We start from the raw sequence: 18,035 nt of genomic DNA on the forward strand, positions 1-18,035 counted from the left end.
CCCCCCTGCCGCAACTGCACCCCCCCCCCCCCCGCCACTTTGGACCACTGCCACAACTGCAACCCCCCCCCCCCCCCCCCGCCGCATCAGGTACCTTGTTTGCTGGCGGGGTCCCCAATCCCCGCCAGCCGAAGAGTCTTCTTCAGCGCCGGTCGACTCCGGTGCCTTCGTTGTGTGATCTTCTGTTTCTGATGTCTTATGTCCTGCATGGGGCTACATGCACGGTGCAGGATGTAAGGCGTCAGAAACAGATGATCCCACAATGAAGGCGCCGGAGTCGACTGGCACTGAAGAAAACTCTTCGGCTGGCGGGGATTCGGGACCCCCGCCAGCAAACAAGGTACCTGATGTGGCGGCGGGGCGAGGGGCGGGTGGCGATGGCGGGGAGGGGGGTCAAATGTAGAGGGGACCAGGGAGTAATCTGTGGGGGCCCATGCCCCCGTGGCCCCACGTAGCTACGTTCCTGGTGTGGTGTTTGGCTTATTATGATTGCTGAGTTGAACTATTAAAGTCTCATGTGGGGGAGCGTGCTAGGGTCCAGAAAATTAATCAAAGGGGTACAAGACCAAAGGTTTGCCTAGGGCACTTGATATTGTTACACTGGTCCCATATGCCAGTATGTAACTTTCAAAGTGATTTGTCCCTCCCTGCTCTCAGGTGCAGCAGTGGAAATCATGCTTCAATAATTAAGTTGCTGGACCCGATCTGACTGAGGCCAGGAGGAACGAGGGTAAAGTGGAGGTCAGTGCTTAATACTGCCCAAAGACGTCCTTGGTTTTTATATACATAAAAGCAGCATATATATCTCGAGGTCCTCAGATGAGGTGAGTTTAGTTAGAGCACCAGTCTTGCAATCCAGAGGTGGCCGGTTCAAATCCCACTGCTGCTCCTTGTGATCTTGGGCAAGTCACTTAACCCTCCATTGCCTCAGGTACAAACTTAGATTGTGAGCCCTCCTGGGACAGACAAATATCCAGAGTACCTGAATGTAACTCAACTTGAGCTACTACTGGAAAAGGTGTGAGCAAAATCTAAATAAATAAATAAATTGGGAGCATTTGACTTGATGGGAAGCGGGGAGGGGGGGGGGGGGCGGGGGGCAGGCATGGCTGAAGGTTTTTGCACCAGACCCGGGGATATGCTGTACTTGGTTTTCTGAAATTGTAATTTCCATTTAATAAAGGAATTTTAAATGAAAAAAAAAAAAAGAAATTAGGAGCCCTTTTCAAAAACTGAAGGTAATTAAAAAGAAAAGCGCCAATATACACCTGAGCAGTGAACTAACCTCCTTTCTATCAGCTTCTGTCATGCCGAACTGATAGTGTCCCAGAAGAAAAGGCCAGACATCTCTACGTATCTCGTGCTGGATTCCCCCGTAGTAAATCAAGCGCAACAACTCTTGTTCCTCATATTTCTGGAAACAGTATTAACGTAGTAACAAAAATGTTAAAAAAAAAAAAATATGAGAGTAAAGACATCCTAGGAAATAATTTTATAGATGTACATTGTGTGAGACATTTATCGCAACGATTTTGAGTCAAGGCGACCAAGAACATTTCCGTAAGGACAACCACTGATCACTGGAACTGAACATCATTCAGTAACGCTACAATAGACGCTGCACATGCTAACCACACCTCCTGTGGAGGACTTCATGCAGTCCATCAGCCAGTATATCTGGGCAGAACTGGCTGGCAGCTGGGGTTTTCCTAGTGTCACCTGGAATAGTCAGTGGCGTTCCTAGGTCAGCTGCCACCCAGGGCGGATCGCTGCTGCGCACCCTCCCCCCCCCCCCCCCGCCTGGTGCAGCGGCGTCCGTCTCCCCAGGGTGCAGCATGACACCCCCTCCCCGGCACAATGACACCCCCCTCCCCGGCGCATTCTTGGCTGCTGGAGGGTGCAGAGAGCAGCCGCGCGCCTGTCGGCTCCGGTGGCTCCCTGCTCCCTCTGCCCCGGAACAGGAAGTAACCTGTTCCAGGGCAGAGGAAGCAGGGAACCAGCGGAGCCGACAGGCGCGCAGCTGCTGTCTGCACCCTCCAGCAGCGTGCACCCGGGGCGCCCCGCCCTTGCTACGCCACTGACCAGAGCCTTGCTCTCTTCTGCTTGGTCTGTATGTGAATATTTGGGATGGGCTGTTAAAACAAGTATCTGCTGGTAATAGCGTGCTCTCCTCTTCGGAGTGCACACCTTTTTCCCTAGAGTGCATGTGCAAACTGTCATGCATACACCTCTTCCGTTGTACGTTTCCCTAATTGTGGCTGTGCCACATGAACTTTATCTTACCACAACATCACTTTTGTATTTGTTCACACCGGAGCCTGCAAACGCCTCTCCGGTACTATGTAAGCCACATTGAGCCTACAAATAGGTGGGAAAATGTGGGATACAAATAAAGAAAATACTGTAGGACTTACATTAATCATTACTGGTAATTATTATACTGGGATCGATATTCAGTTGGCAATGCTCAGCATTTTGCTGACCGCTGCTGGCATTATGCCTTGGAATGCAATGCTAGGTAATGTTCAGGCTCTGCCACTGAGGGACCCTTTTACTAAGCAGGGTAAGCCCACTGCAGGCTTATCATGCGGCAATCCATAGGTATTGCCAGCCCAACGCAGGCGCTGGCAATAGTTCCAGCCCCAGTGCATGGCATTTCCGGCACTAGGGAAAACAGGTCCCTATTTCTTACCGCGGCAGTAGAAAAGTAGGTTAAAGTATGCTCTGAGCCAGGGGCCCTTTTACTAAGCAGCGGTAAAAAGTGGTCTGCGGTAGTGTAGGTGCGTGTACTGGGCGTGCACCGGGACAGTTTTTACCACAGCTACAAAAAAGGGCTTTTTTTTTAAATGGGACGGGAAAAGGACTTGCGGTAAAAATGAAACCAGCGCGCTCCCAAAAACGGCCTGAACCCTTAAGGCCACCCATTGATCTAGCGGTAAAGGCTTACTCGGTGACCGGTCGGTGCGTGCCGATTACCACCAGAACTGGCGCGCATAGGAGGAAATAAATAAATAATTCGTCCACGCGTTTTGGGCACGTGCCAAATCTGAAATTACTGCCAGGAGGATGCACTGGCCTGGCGGTAGTCTCAGTTGGGCGCATGATGAACGCGTATAGAGCCTACCGCAGCTTAGTAAAAGGGCCCCCCAGTTGACTCTGACCAGGAACATTGAGTGGCGGGAACTTAACTTTAATTAGATATTCAAAATTCATCTGCTTAACTGGATAGACTGGAGCTGAATACTGGCTCCAAACCCCCTAATTCTAAAACGGATGCAAGGGGTTAACCAGGGCTGAGGATTACCTACACTGACTACATAGTTTGTAACCTTTAGATTGTAAGCTCTCCTGAGCAGGGACTGTCCTTCCCCATGTGAAACTTGTACAGCGCTGCATAACCCTGGCAGCGCTATAGAAATGCTAAGTAGTAGTAGTAGTAAGTAGTAAAAAAGTCACAGAATTTAACTGGATAATGAGCTAATTAGTGCCAATAATTGGCTTAACTGGCATTTACATGTGATCTAAAAAAGGGGCATGGAAATGGGAGGGGCACGGGCATAACAGGGACGTTCCTAAAATTAACTTGTGTTGTTATATAACAACAGGGATACACGCTTAATGTAGGCGCATACACTTGTGCCACGTTTCAGCTGCTACATATGGCCACACCCAGGGGTGTGCTGGTAAATTTTTAACAACAGGCTCTTTCTCCGGACGTAGCCAGCTCTGCAGTTGGGCCAAGGGTGGCAGGGTGGAGGGGGGGGGGGGGGAGCAACACTTGCCTCTCTCTCCTCCCTCCCTTCCTGCGGGCACACTAGGCCAATAAATGGACTGCCACCACTCCCAACATCTTGCTCTGAGCAGCATGCTGAAATTTCTCACACATGCTGGAGAAGTCCCAGCCTGCTGCTCAGAGCTGGAAACAAGGAGTGGGGAGCAGCAGTATTCTATTTACTTGGCTGGCAGGGCTCAGCATCCCCACCAGCAAAGTAAAAGAGAATTCAGCAGGGGGCCCAAGCCCACATTTTGGGAGCCAGTTGTTAAAGTAGCCATGGAGGGCCCTACTTTAACAACCGGCTCCCAAAATTCTTAAAAACTTAACAACCGGCTCTTGCGAGCTGTGAGAGCCTGCTCCAGCACACCACTGGCCACACCTAAAGATAGCTGCGATTCCTGTGCATAAGTGCTATTCTTTAAACCAGGGGCGTAGCCAGACCCAGTATTCTGGATGGGCCCAGAGTTAATTTAAATGGACCCTTCCATGCACCCCCCCCCCCCCACCCAACCCTGAGATAAAAAAAAATTACAGTTTTTTTATTTACTTACCCCACATCCAACATCTCTCCTCTCTTTCCTCCACGGCATCCCAGCATCTACCCTCCTGTTCTTGGGCCCTGTCCATCCCCAGTGTGCCTTGTGAGCGTCCCCGGCACCTGCGGTGGTTCATTTTTGCTGCCTGCATTGCCCCCACAGGCTTCCATCTGCCATGATGTGGCACGTCCCACCAGACAGGAAACAGGAAATGATGTCAGCAAGGGTGGGACATGGTGGATGGAAGCCTGTGGGCCAGCACGGGTAGCAGGGGTGGATAGCAGCATGAGTCGGGGACGCCTTTAGGGTGCACCAGGAGAGAAGGGGTTTGGTAACAGGAGGGCAAATGTGGGGCACCACAGAGGAACGAGGGGAGAAGGCAGTGTAGTGTCGTCTCTGGGTGGGCCTGTGCCCACCCATAGCTACGCCACTGTTATAAACCGCTTATAGAATAACACTTTTCCCCATGACAATTTTTTTTGGCACCATATAGAGAATCTAGCAGAAAATGTTTAGCACTGCAGGTTGGAAAGCCAATACTTGCAGATTTCAGAACAGAATGTGGATCAGGTTTTAGGACTGTTTTACGTACAGCAGATATAAAGAACAAAAATGCTAAAGGGGAACTCTTGAATCCTCACCATGCAGTCCTGCATGTAGCCCTGCCATATCTCCGCCGTCAGGCCAGTGCTGGCGTCCACAGGTAGGTCAGGAGACACGATCTTATGGTTAACCAGTGCTGACAAATGGGTTCTTACAGTTGAAAGATGCCTGCAGTACGCAAGCCCTGTTCAGGTCAAATAAAGAGAGACATCGCATTAGATCAGTCGAAGATGCTTCAGTCACAGAGGCCATTCTCAAGAAAACAACAACAAAAAAAAAGGTTCGTGATAGGTGGTGTGCTGAAAGTAGGGAGCTTACAATCTAGATAAAAAGCATAGACTGTTATGTGCCTTTAAATTTAAGCAAGATAATAATACCAATGTTCAACATTACTTAACCTGGTGGGAGAAGCTACTACCTGATAATGTAATGTTGACTAGTCCATTCGCAGATAGCGTTACTGAAAATGCAGGCAGACTGCCATGGCACTTTCCGGTTAGTGCCAGGGCAGTTGAGGCACAGAATCTGGGTGGAACCAGGAGTTACCCAGGCATCACTGATGTTTAGGGTTACCATATTTTGTCCCCCAAAAAGGAGGACACATGCCCCGCCCCCACCACACATCCCACCCGCCCCCTTTCACACCTGCCCCGCCCCTTTCACACCCTCGCTCCGCCCTGTCACATTTTCCCTTCCCCCTTGTCACACACCCCATCACCCCCCTTCCTGTCACCCCCCCTCCCCTTACCTTACTGCCCCGGTGGTCTAGTGACCTCTTCGGGGCAGGAAAGAGCCCCCTCTTTCCTTCCCGGAGCGCTGCCCTGCATGTATCCTTCCTGTTGGTGATCTTGGCGCCGATTCAAAATGGCCGCCGAGAGTTGAAGTTTCGCAAGGTCACTTCAATTCTCGCCGGCCATTCTGAATTGGCACCGAGATCACCAACAGGAAGGATGCATACAGGGCAGCGCTCCGGGCAGGAAAGAGGGGGCTCTTTCCTGCCCTGAAGGCGGAAGAGGTCACTAGACCACCACGGCAGTAGTAACTAAGGGGAGGGGAGGCTAGCAATCTGCCCGTTTGTCCAGAAATCCGGACAAACGGGCAGATTGGCAAAACCCGCCCGGTTGCCCGGACGTGTCCTCAAAAAGAGGGCATGTCCGTGTAAATCCGGACATATGGCAACCCTACTGATGTTCAACGGCTGTGCCTGGATAACTATTTGGTTAACTTTGGATCAAAAAAGGCTGCCCTAAATTAACTGGGTAGCTCTCTGGGCACTGCCATTGAATATCAGCACTACATTGATTAGTTCAGCGTTTCCCAAGTCCGGTCCTGGAGTACTCTCCTTGCCAGTCAGGTTTTCAGGATATCCACAATGAATATGCATGAATTTGATTTGCATACACTGCCTCCATTATATGCAAATCTCTTTCATGCATATTTTATTGTGGATATCCTGAAAACGTGCCTGGCAAGGGGGTACTCCAGTACCGGACTAGGGAAACACTGGATTACTTGTCTTCAACCTCTGTCTAGCAGGGAGGGGCCATTTTCTGGTGTGTTTGAACTGCCTGGGAGGTGCTTTGCTACCCTGCACTTCTGAAAGCTAAGTTTCCTAACTGGGCCTAAATCTCTCTTAGACAGCAAAGTTTAAAAAAAAAACCTCAGTTTCTTTACTATTTTGGGACATTTGGAAGGGCATAATCGAACGCGAACGCCCATCTCCATGGGCGTCTATGTCCGAGAACAGGCAAGTGAAGGGGCGGGACAGACCGTATTTTCGAAAAAAATGGGCGCCCATCTTTTTTTTTGATAATATGGTTTGTGCCCGGCAAATGCATCAGATTTGTGCGGATTTCAGCTGGGCGGTTTCGTTTTTCAGCGATAATGGAAACCGAAGGCGCCCAGCTCAAAAACGAACAAATCCAAGGCATTGGGTCGTGGGAGGGGCTAGGATTCGTAGTGCACTGGTCCCCCTCACATGCCAGGACACCAACCGGGCACCCTAGGGGGCACTTGTAACAATTAAAAAAAAAATTAAATACCTCCCAAGTCCATAGCTCCCATCCCTTGGGTGCTGAGCCCCTCAAATCCCCCCCCAAAACCCACTGCCCACAACTCTACACCATTACCATAGCCCTTATGACTGAAGGGGGGCACCTACATGTGGGTACCGTGGGTTTTAGGGGCGGTTTGGAGGGCTCCCATTTACCACCACAAGTGTAACAGGTAGAGGGGGATGGGCCTGGGTCCACCTGCCTGAAGTCCACCTGCACCCACTAACAACTGCTCCACGGACCTGCATACTGCTGTGATGGAGCTGGGTATGGCATTTGAGGCTGGCATACAGGCTGGGAAAAAAAGTTTTTAAAGTTCTTTTTTTTTTTGGTGGGAGAGGGTTAGTGACCACTGGGGGAGTCAAGGGTGGTCATCTCCGATTCCCTCTGGTGGTCATCTGGTCATTTATGGCACTTTTTTGGGACTTGTTTGTGAAAAAAAGGGTTAAAAAATGACCCAAATTCGCGCTAAAAACGCCTTTCTTTTTTCAATTATCGGCCGAAGGCGCCCATCTCTCCTCGGCCGATAAACACGCCCCAGTCCCGCCTTCACCATGCCTCCGACACGCCCCCGTCAACTTTGCCCGTTTCCGCAACAGACTGCAGTTGAAGACGCCCAAAATTGGCTTTCGATTATACCGATTTGGGCGCCTTTGCGAGATGGGCGCCCATCTCCCAATTTGGGTCGAAATATGAGCGCCGAACACTGTCGAAAATAAGGCTGTTGGTTTCTCCTGGCTTTTATTCCCACCCATCCCAAAGCTTTCATTTCCTACATAGCACTCCCCATACACCATTTAATACCTGGAAGAACAGATCTAACAGCATATTCCTTGCTGACTGGTATTTATTATCATAGTTCCTGTGTGCTACCCAGTGCATTTTGTCTAGCAAAAAAGGTGCCGGTACTCAAATGCCAGGCCACCCTTCAGGGGTGGAGTGATCATTGAGGGGCCCACCCTACAATAGCCAGGACCCCTGCAACCAGTCATAGATTCTATGACAAGGCAGAATTTGTACGTAGAACCTGAGCTCTTTCATTAAAATACGAGAACCATGGGTCAAGTTTAGCAGACAGTGTTTCCGGTACCCCCAAGTACCCCCTCCAAAAAGGCCCTGGTGCTACCTCATTCCATCCAGGCAACCTGAGTTTCATTCTGTGCAATACCTGTGGTGCCTTCAACCTAAGGCGAACCATGTGCAGCTCTCTTTCAGTACATGCTTATGTTACTCTGCTGGGTAGGTGAATACAGCGTTAAGTGGGTAACGCTGACATGCTGATCAAAAACCATGGAATGCAACCGCAGAAAGTTCACCCCCTCCCCCCACCCAAAAAATTCTGAATACAATAAAGCGGGAAAGTCAATGAATATTCAAAAACGTTCATCGTGTTTATTTATAAGCCTAAGCTGTCACAGGGAGAGAGAAATACCTGCTGTAGAGAGTCTGTGTATGGGGGAGTGAATGAGATTGAGACAAGAAATACATACAGCCGTAGAAAGCTCTGGAAAGAATCTGGTACTTCATGTTGTTACACAGTAATCTTAGTGGTGCTCTGAAAAGAGAAAAAAAAAATCCAGTAAAAAGAAAGGAACGATGACTATACCTGTAGAACTTCCTCTCTATGTGCATATGTACAGGCCGACTGAATTTCAGTTTTGGTTTTCAATTCGGCACCGAAAACCAACCCAAAATCCAGGTTCGGATTTCGGCTAAAAATCCCTACCTCCTCCACGATCATTCTCTGCTCCCCCCCCTTGGGCCACCCAACCACCTCCTGGGGCAGGCGCCACCATCCCCCCTGCCATAGCCCCTCCACACTCCCACCATCTAAAGGCCCTCCCTGGGCCAACTTTTAAATGCCCTGGTGATCCCAGTGGTGGCCCTTCCTCGGGCCACCTGGGCCTACCTTATAAATCTCCTGGAGGTCCAGTTGTCTCTTCTGGGCAACAACGATCTCCAATCGCTCTTGCTCTCGCTGGTTCCTCAGCCAAACTGTTTGCCGAGTCTGCTGCGGGAGGTCCTGGCCGCCATTTTGAGATTGGAACCAGCATCAGCAGAAGTGACCGGAGATTGGGCGGCCTGGGGGAGGGGGAGTGTGCCATTATTCCACCAGGGCATTTAAAAGTAGGCCCAGGGAGGGCCTTCAGGTGATGGAAGGGTGAAAGGGTTGTGGCTGGGGCTGGCAGCAGAGTCTGGCCCAGGAGGACCCGCTCTCTGCTGGGGGGAGAGGGGAAAGAGCTGATTTCAGTTTCATTTTAGTTTTTAGCCAAAACCGAACAGCAAATTTCGGCTGCTGATTTGGGTTTGGTCAAAACTGAGAACCCCGGTTTTGGTTGGCCTCTAAATGTATGCATTTGCGTGTGTTAAAAATAACAGAACTGTACAGAGGGGTACGTTATCAAACAGTCCGCGCTGGTGTGAATTTGCTTGCTGAACCCAGCAGTGCCCTATAATGCAAAATTTCAAAGACAAACCCCTCTGAACACCTGTGTAACTTATACACACTTGAAAGTGATTGTGCACGTCACAACTATTGTTTCTGAAGGCAGTTTTATGGCAGGAAAAATAGCGTGTACACCTTTGAAAATTAAGCCGCTTTACTCCAGTGACATGAACACACCCTAGGGAAGGTTTCTTTTTTAATTTGTTTAGAAGTAGGCCTATTGAGGTTAACTCTTTAAGGAGCTCCTTAGATTTAGGTGGCAGAAAGGCATATAAATGATGGTATTCTAATCATATACATATCATATACATATGGAGGAGTTGCACAATTGTTTGGTGCATCCCCCTTGCTTGGAGGAGGGGGGGTGCTCCACCCCGGGTAGCAACAATGATAGGTATGCTACTGAGGAGAAGGGCTCTTGGGCTAACTTAAATATCTGATTGTAATTCAAAGGGTTTGTCCATCTTTATTTTGCATTATGATCTGCCTTGAGCCTTTTTAGGTTAAGTGGAATAAAAATACCTATATTAGATTAGATTAATGAATAGGGAACTTGTCTGAGCAGAAAATGCTGGACATGTTCCCAACTGTGCCACCATTTTGGCTATAAAAATGCAGTAAAGTGGAAAAAGGTTACTGCCCTTTATTAAAAGGGCCCCTACGTTGTACCTGAGGCAATGGAAGAAGCCACAGTGGGATTTGAACCCAGGTTTCCCTGGGTGTCAGCTCACTGTTCTAAACAACAGCCTGACAAGCCTTCCGGAAATTACTAAAGACCAACCTGTTTGAAAAAATATACAGTGGTGGAAATAAGTATTTGATCCCTTGCTGATTTTGTAAGTTTGCCCACTGACAAAGACATGAGCAGCCCATAATTGAAGGGTAGGTTATTGGTAACAGTGAGAGATAGCACATCACAAATTAAATCCGGAAAATCACATTGTGGAAAGTATATGAATTTATTTGCATTCTGCAGAGGGAAATAAGTATTTGATCCCCCACCAACCAGTAAGAGATCTGGCCCCTACAGACCAGGTAGATGCTCTAAATCAACTCATTACCTGCATGACAGACAGCTGTCGGCAATGGTCACCTGTATGAAAGACACCTGTCCACAGACTCAGTGAATCAGTCAGACTCTAAACTCTACAAAATGGCCAAGAGCAAGGAGCTGTCTAAGGATGTCAAGGACAAGATCATACACCTGCACAAGGCTGGAATGGGCTACAAAACCATCAGTAAGACGCTGGGCGAGAAGGAGACAACTGTTGGTGCCATAGTAAGAAAATGGAAGAAGTACAAAATGACTGTCAATCGACAAAGATCTGGGGCTCCACGCAAAATCTCACCTCGTGGGGTATCCTTGATCATGAGGAAGGTTAGAAATCAGCCTACAACTACAAGGGGGGAACTTGTCAATGATCTCAAGGCAGCTGGGACCACTGTCACCACGAAAACCATTGGTAACACATTACGACATAACGGATTGCAATCCTGCAGTGCCCGCAAGGTCCCCCTGCTCCGGAAGGCACATGTGACGGCCCGTCTGAAGTTTGCCAGTGAACACCTGGATGATGCCGAGAGTGATTGGGAGAAGGTGCTGTGGTCAGATGAGACAAAAATTGAGCTCTTTGGCATGAACTCAACTCGCCGTGTTTGGAGGAAGAGAAATGCTGCCTATGACCCAAAGAACACCGTCCCCACTGTCAAGCATGGAGGTGGAAATGTTATGTTTTGGGGGTGTTTCTCTGCTAAGGGCACAGGACTACTTCACCGCATCAATGGGAGAATGGATGGGGCCATGTACCGTACAATTCTGAGTGACAACCTCCTTCCCTCCGCCAGGGCCTTAAAAATGGGTCGTGGCTGGGTCTTCCAGCACGACAATGACCCAAAACATACAGCCAAGGCAACAAAGGAGTGGCTCAGGAAGAAGCACATTAGGGTCATGGAGTGGCCTAGCCAGTCACCAGACCTTAATCCCATTGAAAACTTATGGAGGGAGCTGAAGCTGCGAGTTGCCAAGTGACAGCCCAGAACTCTTAATGATTTAGAGATGATCTGCAAAGAGGAGTGGACCAAAATTCCTCCTGACATGTGTGCAAACCTCATCATCAACTACAGAAGACGTCTGACCGCTGTGCTTGCCAACAAGGGTTTTGCCATCAAGTATTAGGTCTTGTTTGCCAGAGGGATTAAATACTTATTTCCCTCTGCAGAATGCAAATAAATTCATATACTTTCCACAATGTGATTTTCCGGATTTAATTTGTGATGTGCTATCTCTCACTGTTACCAATAACCTACCCTTCAATTATGGGCTGCTCATGTCTTTGTCAGTGGGCAAACTTACAAAATCAGCAAGGGATCAAATACTTATTTCCACCACTGTACCATGATGAGCCTTCATAATGATCTAACGTCATGACTCTATCGCAACCAGATAAAATCGAATTCTATACACCTAACTGCTTCAATCAATTTTCACCAATGAACGTTAACGCATCACCCCTTTACCTCTCATGCTTGAATTGATCTTTCTACCCAACGTACTCAACCAGTTACTTCATCATTTATGAACTTTAATGTTAAACTGTTTTCTATTTCTCATGCTGGAAATGGTGATTATCATTACGGCATAATGTAAGCCACATTGAGCCTGCAAAAAGGTGGGAAAATGTGGGATACAAATGTAATAAATAAATAAACATTACACCGTTCCTCTACTCAGAGTCCTTCAGCTCACCCAATCATCTATACTGAACTATTCAACAGCAGGTGTCCAGAATAATTTAATAAGAGAACTGTAAATGATTTACAGGGCAAGATCATTTCTCATTTTTATTTTTATCTAGCAGTCTCCTCCTCCTGCTTTGGACTCCCGGCTAATTCAAAACCAAGGATGGGATCTGGCACTAGGAATCTTCATTCACAACTGCCTCAGTGTTGCCATATAAAAAAAAAAAATTCCCACCCAAAACAGCCCAAACCCCGCCCAAAAACCGCACACACCCCACCCCCGACGTCATCACCCCCGCCCCTTCCGTCATCACTCCCACCCCCGCCATCATCAACCCCGCCCCTTCCGTCATCACCCCCGCCCCCGCCGTCATCAGCCCCACCCCTTCCGTCATCACCCCCGCTCCCGCTGTCATCAGCCCCGCCCCCGCCGTCATCGCCCCACCCAATACGTCACCAAACCCCGCCTCTGTCGCCATTAGCCCCACCCCCCGCCGGCCGAAAAACCACCCAAAACCCGCACGAAAAAAAAAAAACAAGCCCAAAAAACCGCAACCCGCCGCGGGCAAAAGTTTCCCGCGGCGGGTTGCGGAAAACCGCCCAATTGGGCGGGAAAACCGCCCATCTGGCAACCCTGAACTGCCTGGGGATACTCCTTCCTATCTTACAGCCCCTTCCTAGCAATTTAGGAAAGCTCTTTAGCCCACAGACCATGAACCACAGAACCCTGCCAGCATGAGTTTTAAATCCAGCCACTAGGTGTCACTATTCCATGATGCCTGGGCCTCCCTCCCTACAGGGGCTCTGAGCCTGGCAGCCTCTGTAACATTCCAGCCTGTCTGGAAACTCAGGAATTAGGCTCAGGTGCTTTAGATGGGCACAGTACCGCACGCCGGTGGGAACACTAGCGCAGGACCCCTCAGCGCATCCCGTGGCAGTGCTTCCTAGTAATTTGGGTTAAACCTGAAAAGTTGTCTCCTAGCCAAGTTTAAGATACAGGTAACAGAGGAATGGTGATTAAATCAATGAACTGATATCTAAAATGAAGTAGGACGTTACTATGTCCTTTTCCTCCTTGCATATTAAATTAAAATGCAATCCATAATATGCTAAAGATGATCTCAGCTCAGCTTACTCGTGCTGCTAAGGGAATCAGTGGTGGGCACTGAGCATTGATGTCGATGTGAATCACTGGAAGCTGACACATCAGCAATCTCCCAGGGGGCTGGGTAAGGCTACTATCTCTCACAATATGACGCTGAACTTCTCTGACGAAAAGGGAGGATGTGTACCCAAATAAATAATAAGATGGTGAATAAATAAAGCCATTGTCATCAGGGACACTTATGTGCTAGGAGGAAGCGAGCAGAATATTGATTTGAAGATAAGAGAGAAGATAACTGTAAATAAATGATCTGTGCCTTCTTGAGTCCTGGTGTCTTGCGCATTCCTTTAAGTGAAACTGCTCAGTTTACTTAAAGGAATGTGCAGGACATAAGGAGGAAAACACAGATCAGCGAATGCGGCGCGCCTGCACGTTCCTTTAAGTGAAACTGAGCACGCTCAGTTTCACTTAAAGGCACATGCAGGACATCAGGACTCAAGAAAGCACAGATCAGTGAAGGCGGCACGCCAGAGACCAGCGCTGAAGAAGGCTTCGGCTGGCGGGGGTTGGAGACCCCCGCCAGCAAAAACAGGGGCTCGGACTAAATCTTGGGGGTTCCCAGGCCCCCATGGCCCCACCTAGCTACGCCCCTGCTGCATACAGATTCCCTCTGCAATTCTAGCTGTTTCAAAGCAAGTGTAAAGGCAGGCGACAAAAAAGCAGCCCCATTTTATGGGCCCAATCCCAATTTTCTACAAAAAAACCCCTCTACCTTCACAATAAGGCTTTCCTTTGAAAATGTACCTTGAAAGCCAATCTCAAATTCACCCCCACAATGTCTATAAAACCAGGACTAGAGATCAAATGTAACTAACACATCTCCGATATTATTTAGGTAGATTTTCTGGTATAGTCTTTAATAACAGCTTCAATGCACCTCTCATGGTTGCAGCCATTAGAAGGACCTCCGTCTGAGGAGCCGCTTTGCGAGCAGGAGGAACAGGACGAATTGCGAGTGGTGGGCTGCCACATGGAAGGCAGTCCGCTGCCCTGAGCATCCATCAAGTCTTGGGACACTAGAGCAAAAGCAAAAAAATAAATAAGTACCAAAATCTAAAAGGAACAAAGGGCCCTGTTTACTAAGGTGAACTAGCAATTTTAGTGCATGCATAAAATTAGCATAACGGTTAGTTGGGTGCCTACACAATTAGTGCACCCTAAAAACTCTAACGCACCTCTAGCGCAGCTTAGTAAACAGGGCCCAAAGTGTTAACCTTAAAGTCAGAAACATATTTGTTAAGTGTAGATTTTAATTAAGGTACCCATATTAAGCAGCATTGGGTTTTTAGTGTTGGTGGTTTATTGTTGTAAGTTATGTGTTTAATGTGATATGTTTTATTTGTTGGATTATGTATGTACAATTTATGCGATTAACAGTGGCGATTCTTGGTCGGCTGCCACCCAGGGTGGATCGCCGCTGCGCACCCCCCCCCCCCCCGGGTGCAGCAGCATCTGTCCCCCCCAGCGCATCAACACCACCGCGGCGTATCACCCAAGCCCCAAGTTCCCCCCCGGGTGCATTCTTACCTGCTGGGAGCAGCCGCGTGGCTGTTGGTTCCGCTGGTTCCCTGCTCCCTCTGTCCCAGGGAACCAGCGAAGCCGACAGCCGCACGGCTGCTTTCTGCACCCCTCCAGCGGCGTACACCCGGGGCGGACTGCCCCCCACCGCCCCACCCTCGGTACGCCACTGGTGATTAAAGTTGTATAATTATGTATGTAATTTTACACACCACATAGAGTGGTTTTAATCAGGTTTGTGGTATGTAAATATAATTAAAAAAATAAATATGATGAAGAAATGGAAAGCTGAAGTTGAAATACCGCCCCCCCCCCCCTCCCCAATAAAACCTGCATTACATTGTCAGGTATAGCAAGGCATTCCTGGTCATGACCCTCAACATCTGCCCTATGCAAGGTTGATGAAAGGATATCAGGCATTCACATTTCTGCCTTCCCCCAATTAACTTTCAGACCCCTTGAACCCCCCCCTCCCAACAACAATCATGGGTCATCCCAGCATCACCTCTCCGTGAATAATCTGGGTAAACGGGCAGTTTGAAAAAGTATCTCCCGCTATTTCTTTGATTTTATGTAGGTTGACTAGAGAGGTGGGGTGGCCGTGTTAGTCCACTTTTAAAGGTAATCAATAGAAATAAAACAAAATAAAACATGGAAAAGAAAATACTACTAATCATTTCTAAAGCGCTACTAGACGTACGCAGCGCTGTACACTTGAACATGATGGTACCTTTTTTATTGGACATAATGCATTTCTTGATTAACTTTCGAAGGTTGCCCTTCTTCGTCAGATCAGAAATAAGCAAATGTTGGTAGATGACTGTGTATATAAGTGAAACATCAAAGCATTCCAGTGACAGTCTAACAGGATGGAGGTGGATAGGTGAGAGACAGGAAGAGGGACAGGGGGATATGCATGGACACAGGAGGGTGGCAAAGCAGTGCAGTACAATTTTATGGTTTATAATGGGCTAGAAAACCCAGATCTTTGTTAAGTCCTGTCTGGTGGGTGTCAAAATATGTAGGTTGACAGAACTTATTGTTTTGCTCTGACTGCCGCTGCTCTTTGGGTCTCCTCCCCCAAAGCTGCTGCCCCAGGCACATGCCTAGTCCTGCCTTATGGGTCTGGCGCTGGTCCCCTGGCCCTATGGTATTACAGCTTCTTTACTGCAAGTAGCCCACAAATGTGCATGGCTACAGAATGAAAACTATACTAAGTTGCAGACTTTTGATGCAGCATTTAGAGAATTAATAGCCAGAGAGAAACACTTCCCTTCCATACGCAAAAAACATATTTTATAAAGAAGAAACAAAAACTATATTTGAATACAAAACTATCCTTCCATCCTGTGATTACAGTGGAAATGTAAGAGGAAACAATCTACATATACATTTCTCTGCTGATCCAATGGACATTATTGCTACCCGCTAAATCCCCCGCTCTTCTTAAGGCCAACAGGGCAACAATCATTTTAATCCACTGCACTGACTTACTGCAGGAATCTCCAGAAGTGCGTTAAAAACATATTTCGGGATTATACAGATTTGCCGTTAAGCACACTGCACTTACCGAAGTCTGACTGGGTTCCTGGATAGATTATTCTGAAAACATAGTCGGTGGCTTCATCGTCTTCCTTGTCCGAGGCCGACTCGGAAGAACCCTGTGGACTTCGCTTCCTCAGCTTTGGAAACACTTTCCCCTACAACAAACGAGATCTTTTAAATACCCACAAGAGAAAACCCTTTTGCAAGTTAAAGCTACAGCAGAGATGTGAATTTGCAAAGAGGGAAAATTGTAAAAGCACGTCCACAGACAGAGAAGTGTTTGAGTCAAGGAAAAAAAGGCTTTTGCAAAATTGCTCACCTGATATGCATTTACTCCCGGATTCTATATATGGCGCAACTTAATTAATGAGCCAATTAGTGCCAATAACTGGCTGCTTACAACCAACTGTTGGTGTTAACTGACCTCAATTGGGATTTACGTATGGATCGTATTCTATAACGATCTGCATATGACTCCTAAGGGGGTGGAGGAGTGGCCTAGTGGTTAGAGCACTGGTCTTGCAATCCAGAGGTGGCCGGTTCAAATCCCACTGCTGCTCCTTGTGATCTTGGGCAAGTCACTTAACCCTCCATTGCCTCAGGTACAAACTTAGATTGTGAGCCCTCCTGGGACAGAGAAATATCCAGAGTACCTGAATGTAACTCACCTTGAGCTACTACTGAAAAAGGAGTGAGCAAAATCCAAATAAATAAGGCATGTATTTTTGAGGGGGAGGGGGACATTTCTATGAATTATTCACATTCTTATACAATATGCCCGATCCGCACATAATTTAGGTGCTGACATTTACACCTGCTTTAGAGTATGGATGCCCTTTATAAAATACTGCTCAACGTACAATTTTTTTCCATGCCAGATTTACTGGATCTAGTCCTTAGGGGGTAATTCTATAATCTAGAGTAATTCTATAAAGAAACATGTCATGCGGCGGCAGCCAAAAAAGCAAACAGGCTGCTAGGAGTTATTAGGAGAGGGATGCAAAATAAAACAAAAACATATTATAATGCCTGTGTATTGCTCCATGGTGTGACCTCACCTTGAGTATTGCGTTCAATTCTGGTCGCCGTATCTCACAAAAGATCCAGCGGAATTAGAAAAGGTTCAAAGAAGAGCAACCAAAATGATAAAGGGGATGGAACTGCTCTCGTGTGAGGAGAGGCCAAAGAGACTTGGAAGAGAGACGGCTGAAGGGGGATATGATTGAGGACTACAAAATCCTGAGTGGTGTAGAACGAGTAGAATAAATCAATTTTTTTACTCGTTCCAAAAGTACAAAGACTAGGGGACACTCAATGAAGTTACATGGAAATACTTTTAAAACAAATAGGAGGAAATATTTTTTCACTCAAAGAATAGTTAAGCTCTGGAACTCGTTGCTGGAGGACGTGGTCACGGCAGTGTACCCATATATAGGTGACACCTGCAGCCGTAAGGGCTACTGTAGTGGTATACCGTTTAGTACAGGTTTTTGGTGGGTTTTGGAGGGCTCACCATACAATATAAGGGGGTAACGGTGAGATGTATACCTGGGACCTTTTATGTGAATTCCACTGCAGTGTCCCCTAGGGTGAACCACTTTTCTGCTTGGATGTCTGTGTGGCCAGTCTACTAAAAATACTGACCCCCCTAGAC

At 47.8% G+C, this 18,035-nt stretch overlaps 1 protein-coding gene across 1 annotated transcript in view; it reads right to left on the reverse strand.

Moving 5' to 3' along the window:
- Positions 1–18,035, reverse strand: part of SGSM1 (small G protein signaling modulator 1) — a 276,394-nt gene that overhangs the window by 46,877 nt on the left and 211,482 nt on the right. Inside the window, exons 12-16 of the mRNA XM_030218397.1 lie at positions 16,407–16,536; positions 14,196–14,334; positions 8,459–8,523; positions 4,953–5,098; positions 1,286–1,414 (exon numbers count right to left, since the gene is read on the reverse strand). Coding sequence (XP_030074257.1) covers positions 1,286–1,414; positions 4,953–5,098; positions 8,459–8,523; positions 14,196–14,334; positions 16,407–16,536 — 609 coding nt within the window. The remainder of the gene's footprint in view (positions 1–1,285; positions 1,415–4,952; positions 5,099–8,458; positions 8,524–14,195; positions 14,335–16,406; positions 16,537–18,035) is intronic.

Source organism: Microcaecilia unicolor, chromosome 11 (assembly GCF_901765095.1).
Source record: "Microcaecilia unicolor chromosome 11, aMicUni1.1, whole genome shotgun sequence".
NCBI lineage: Eukaryota > Metazoa > Chordata > Amphibia > Gymnophiona > Siphonopidae > Microcaecilia > Microcaecilia unicolor.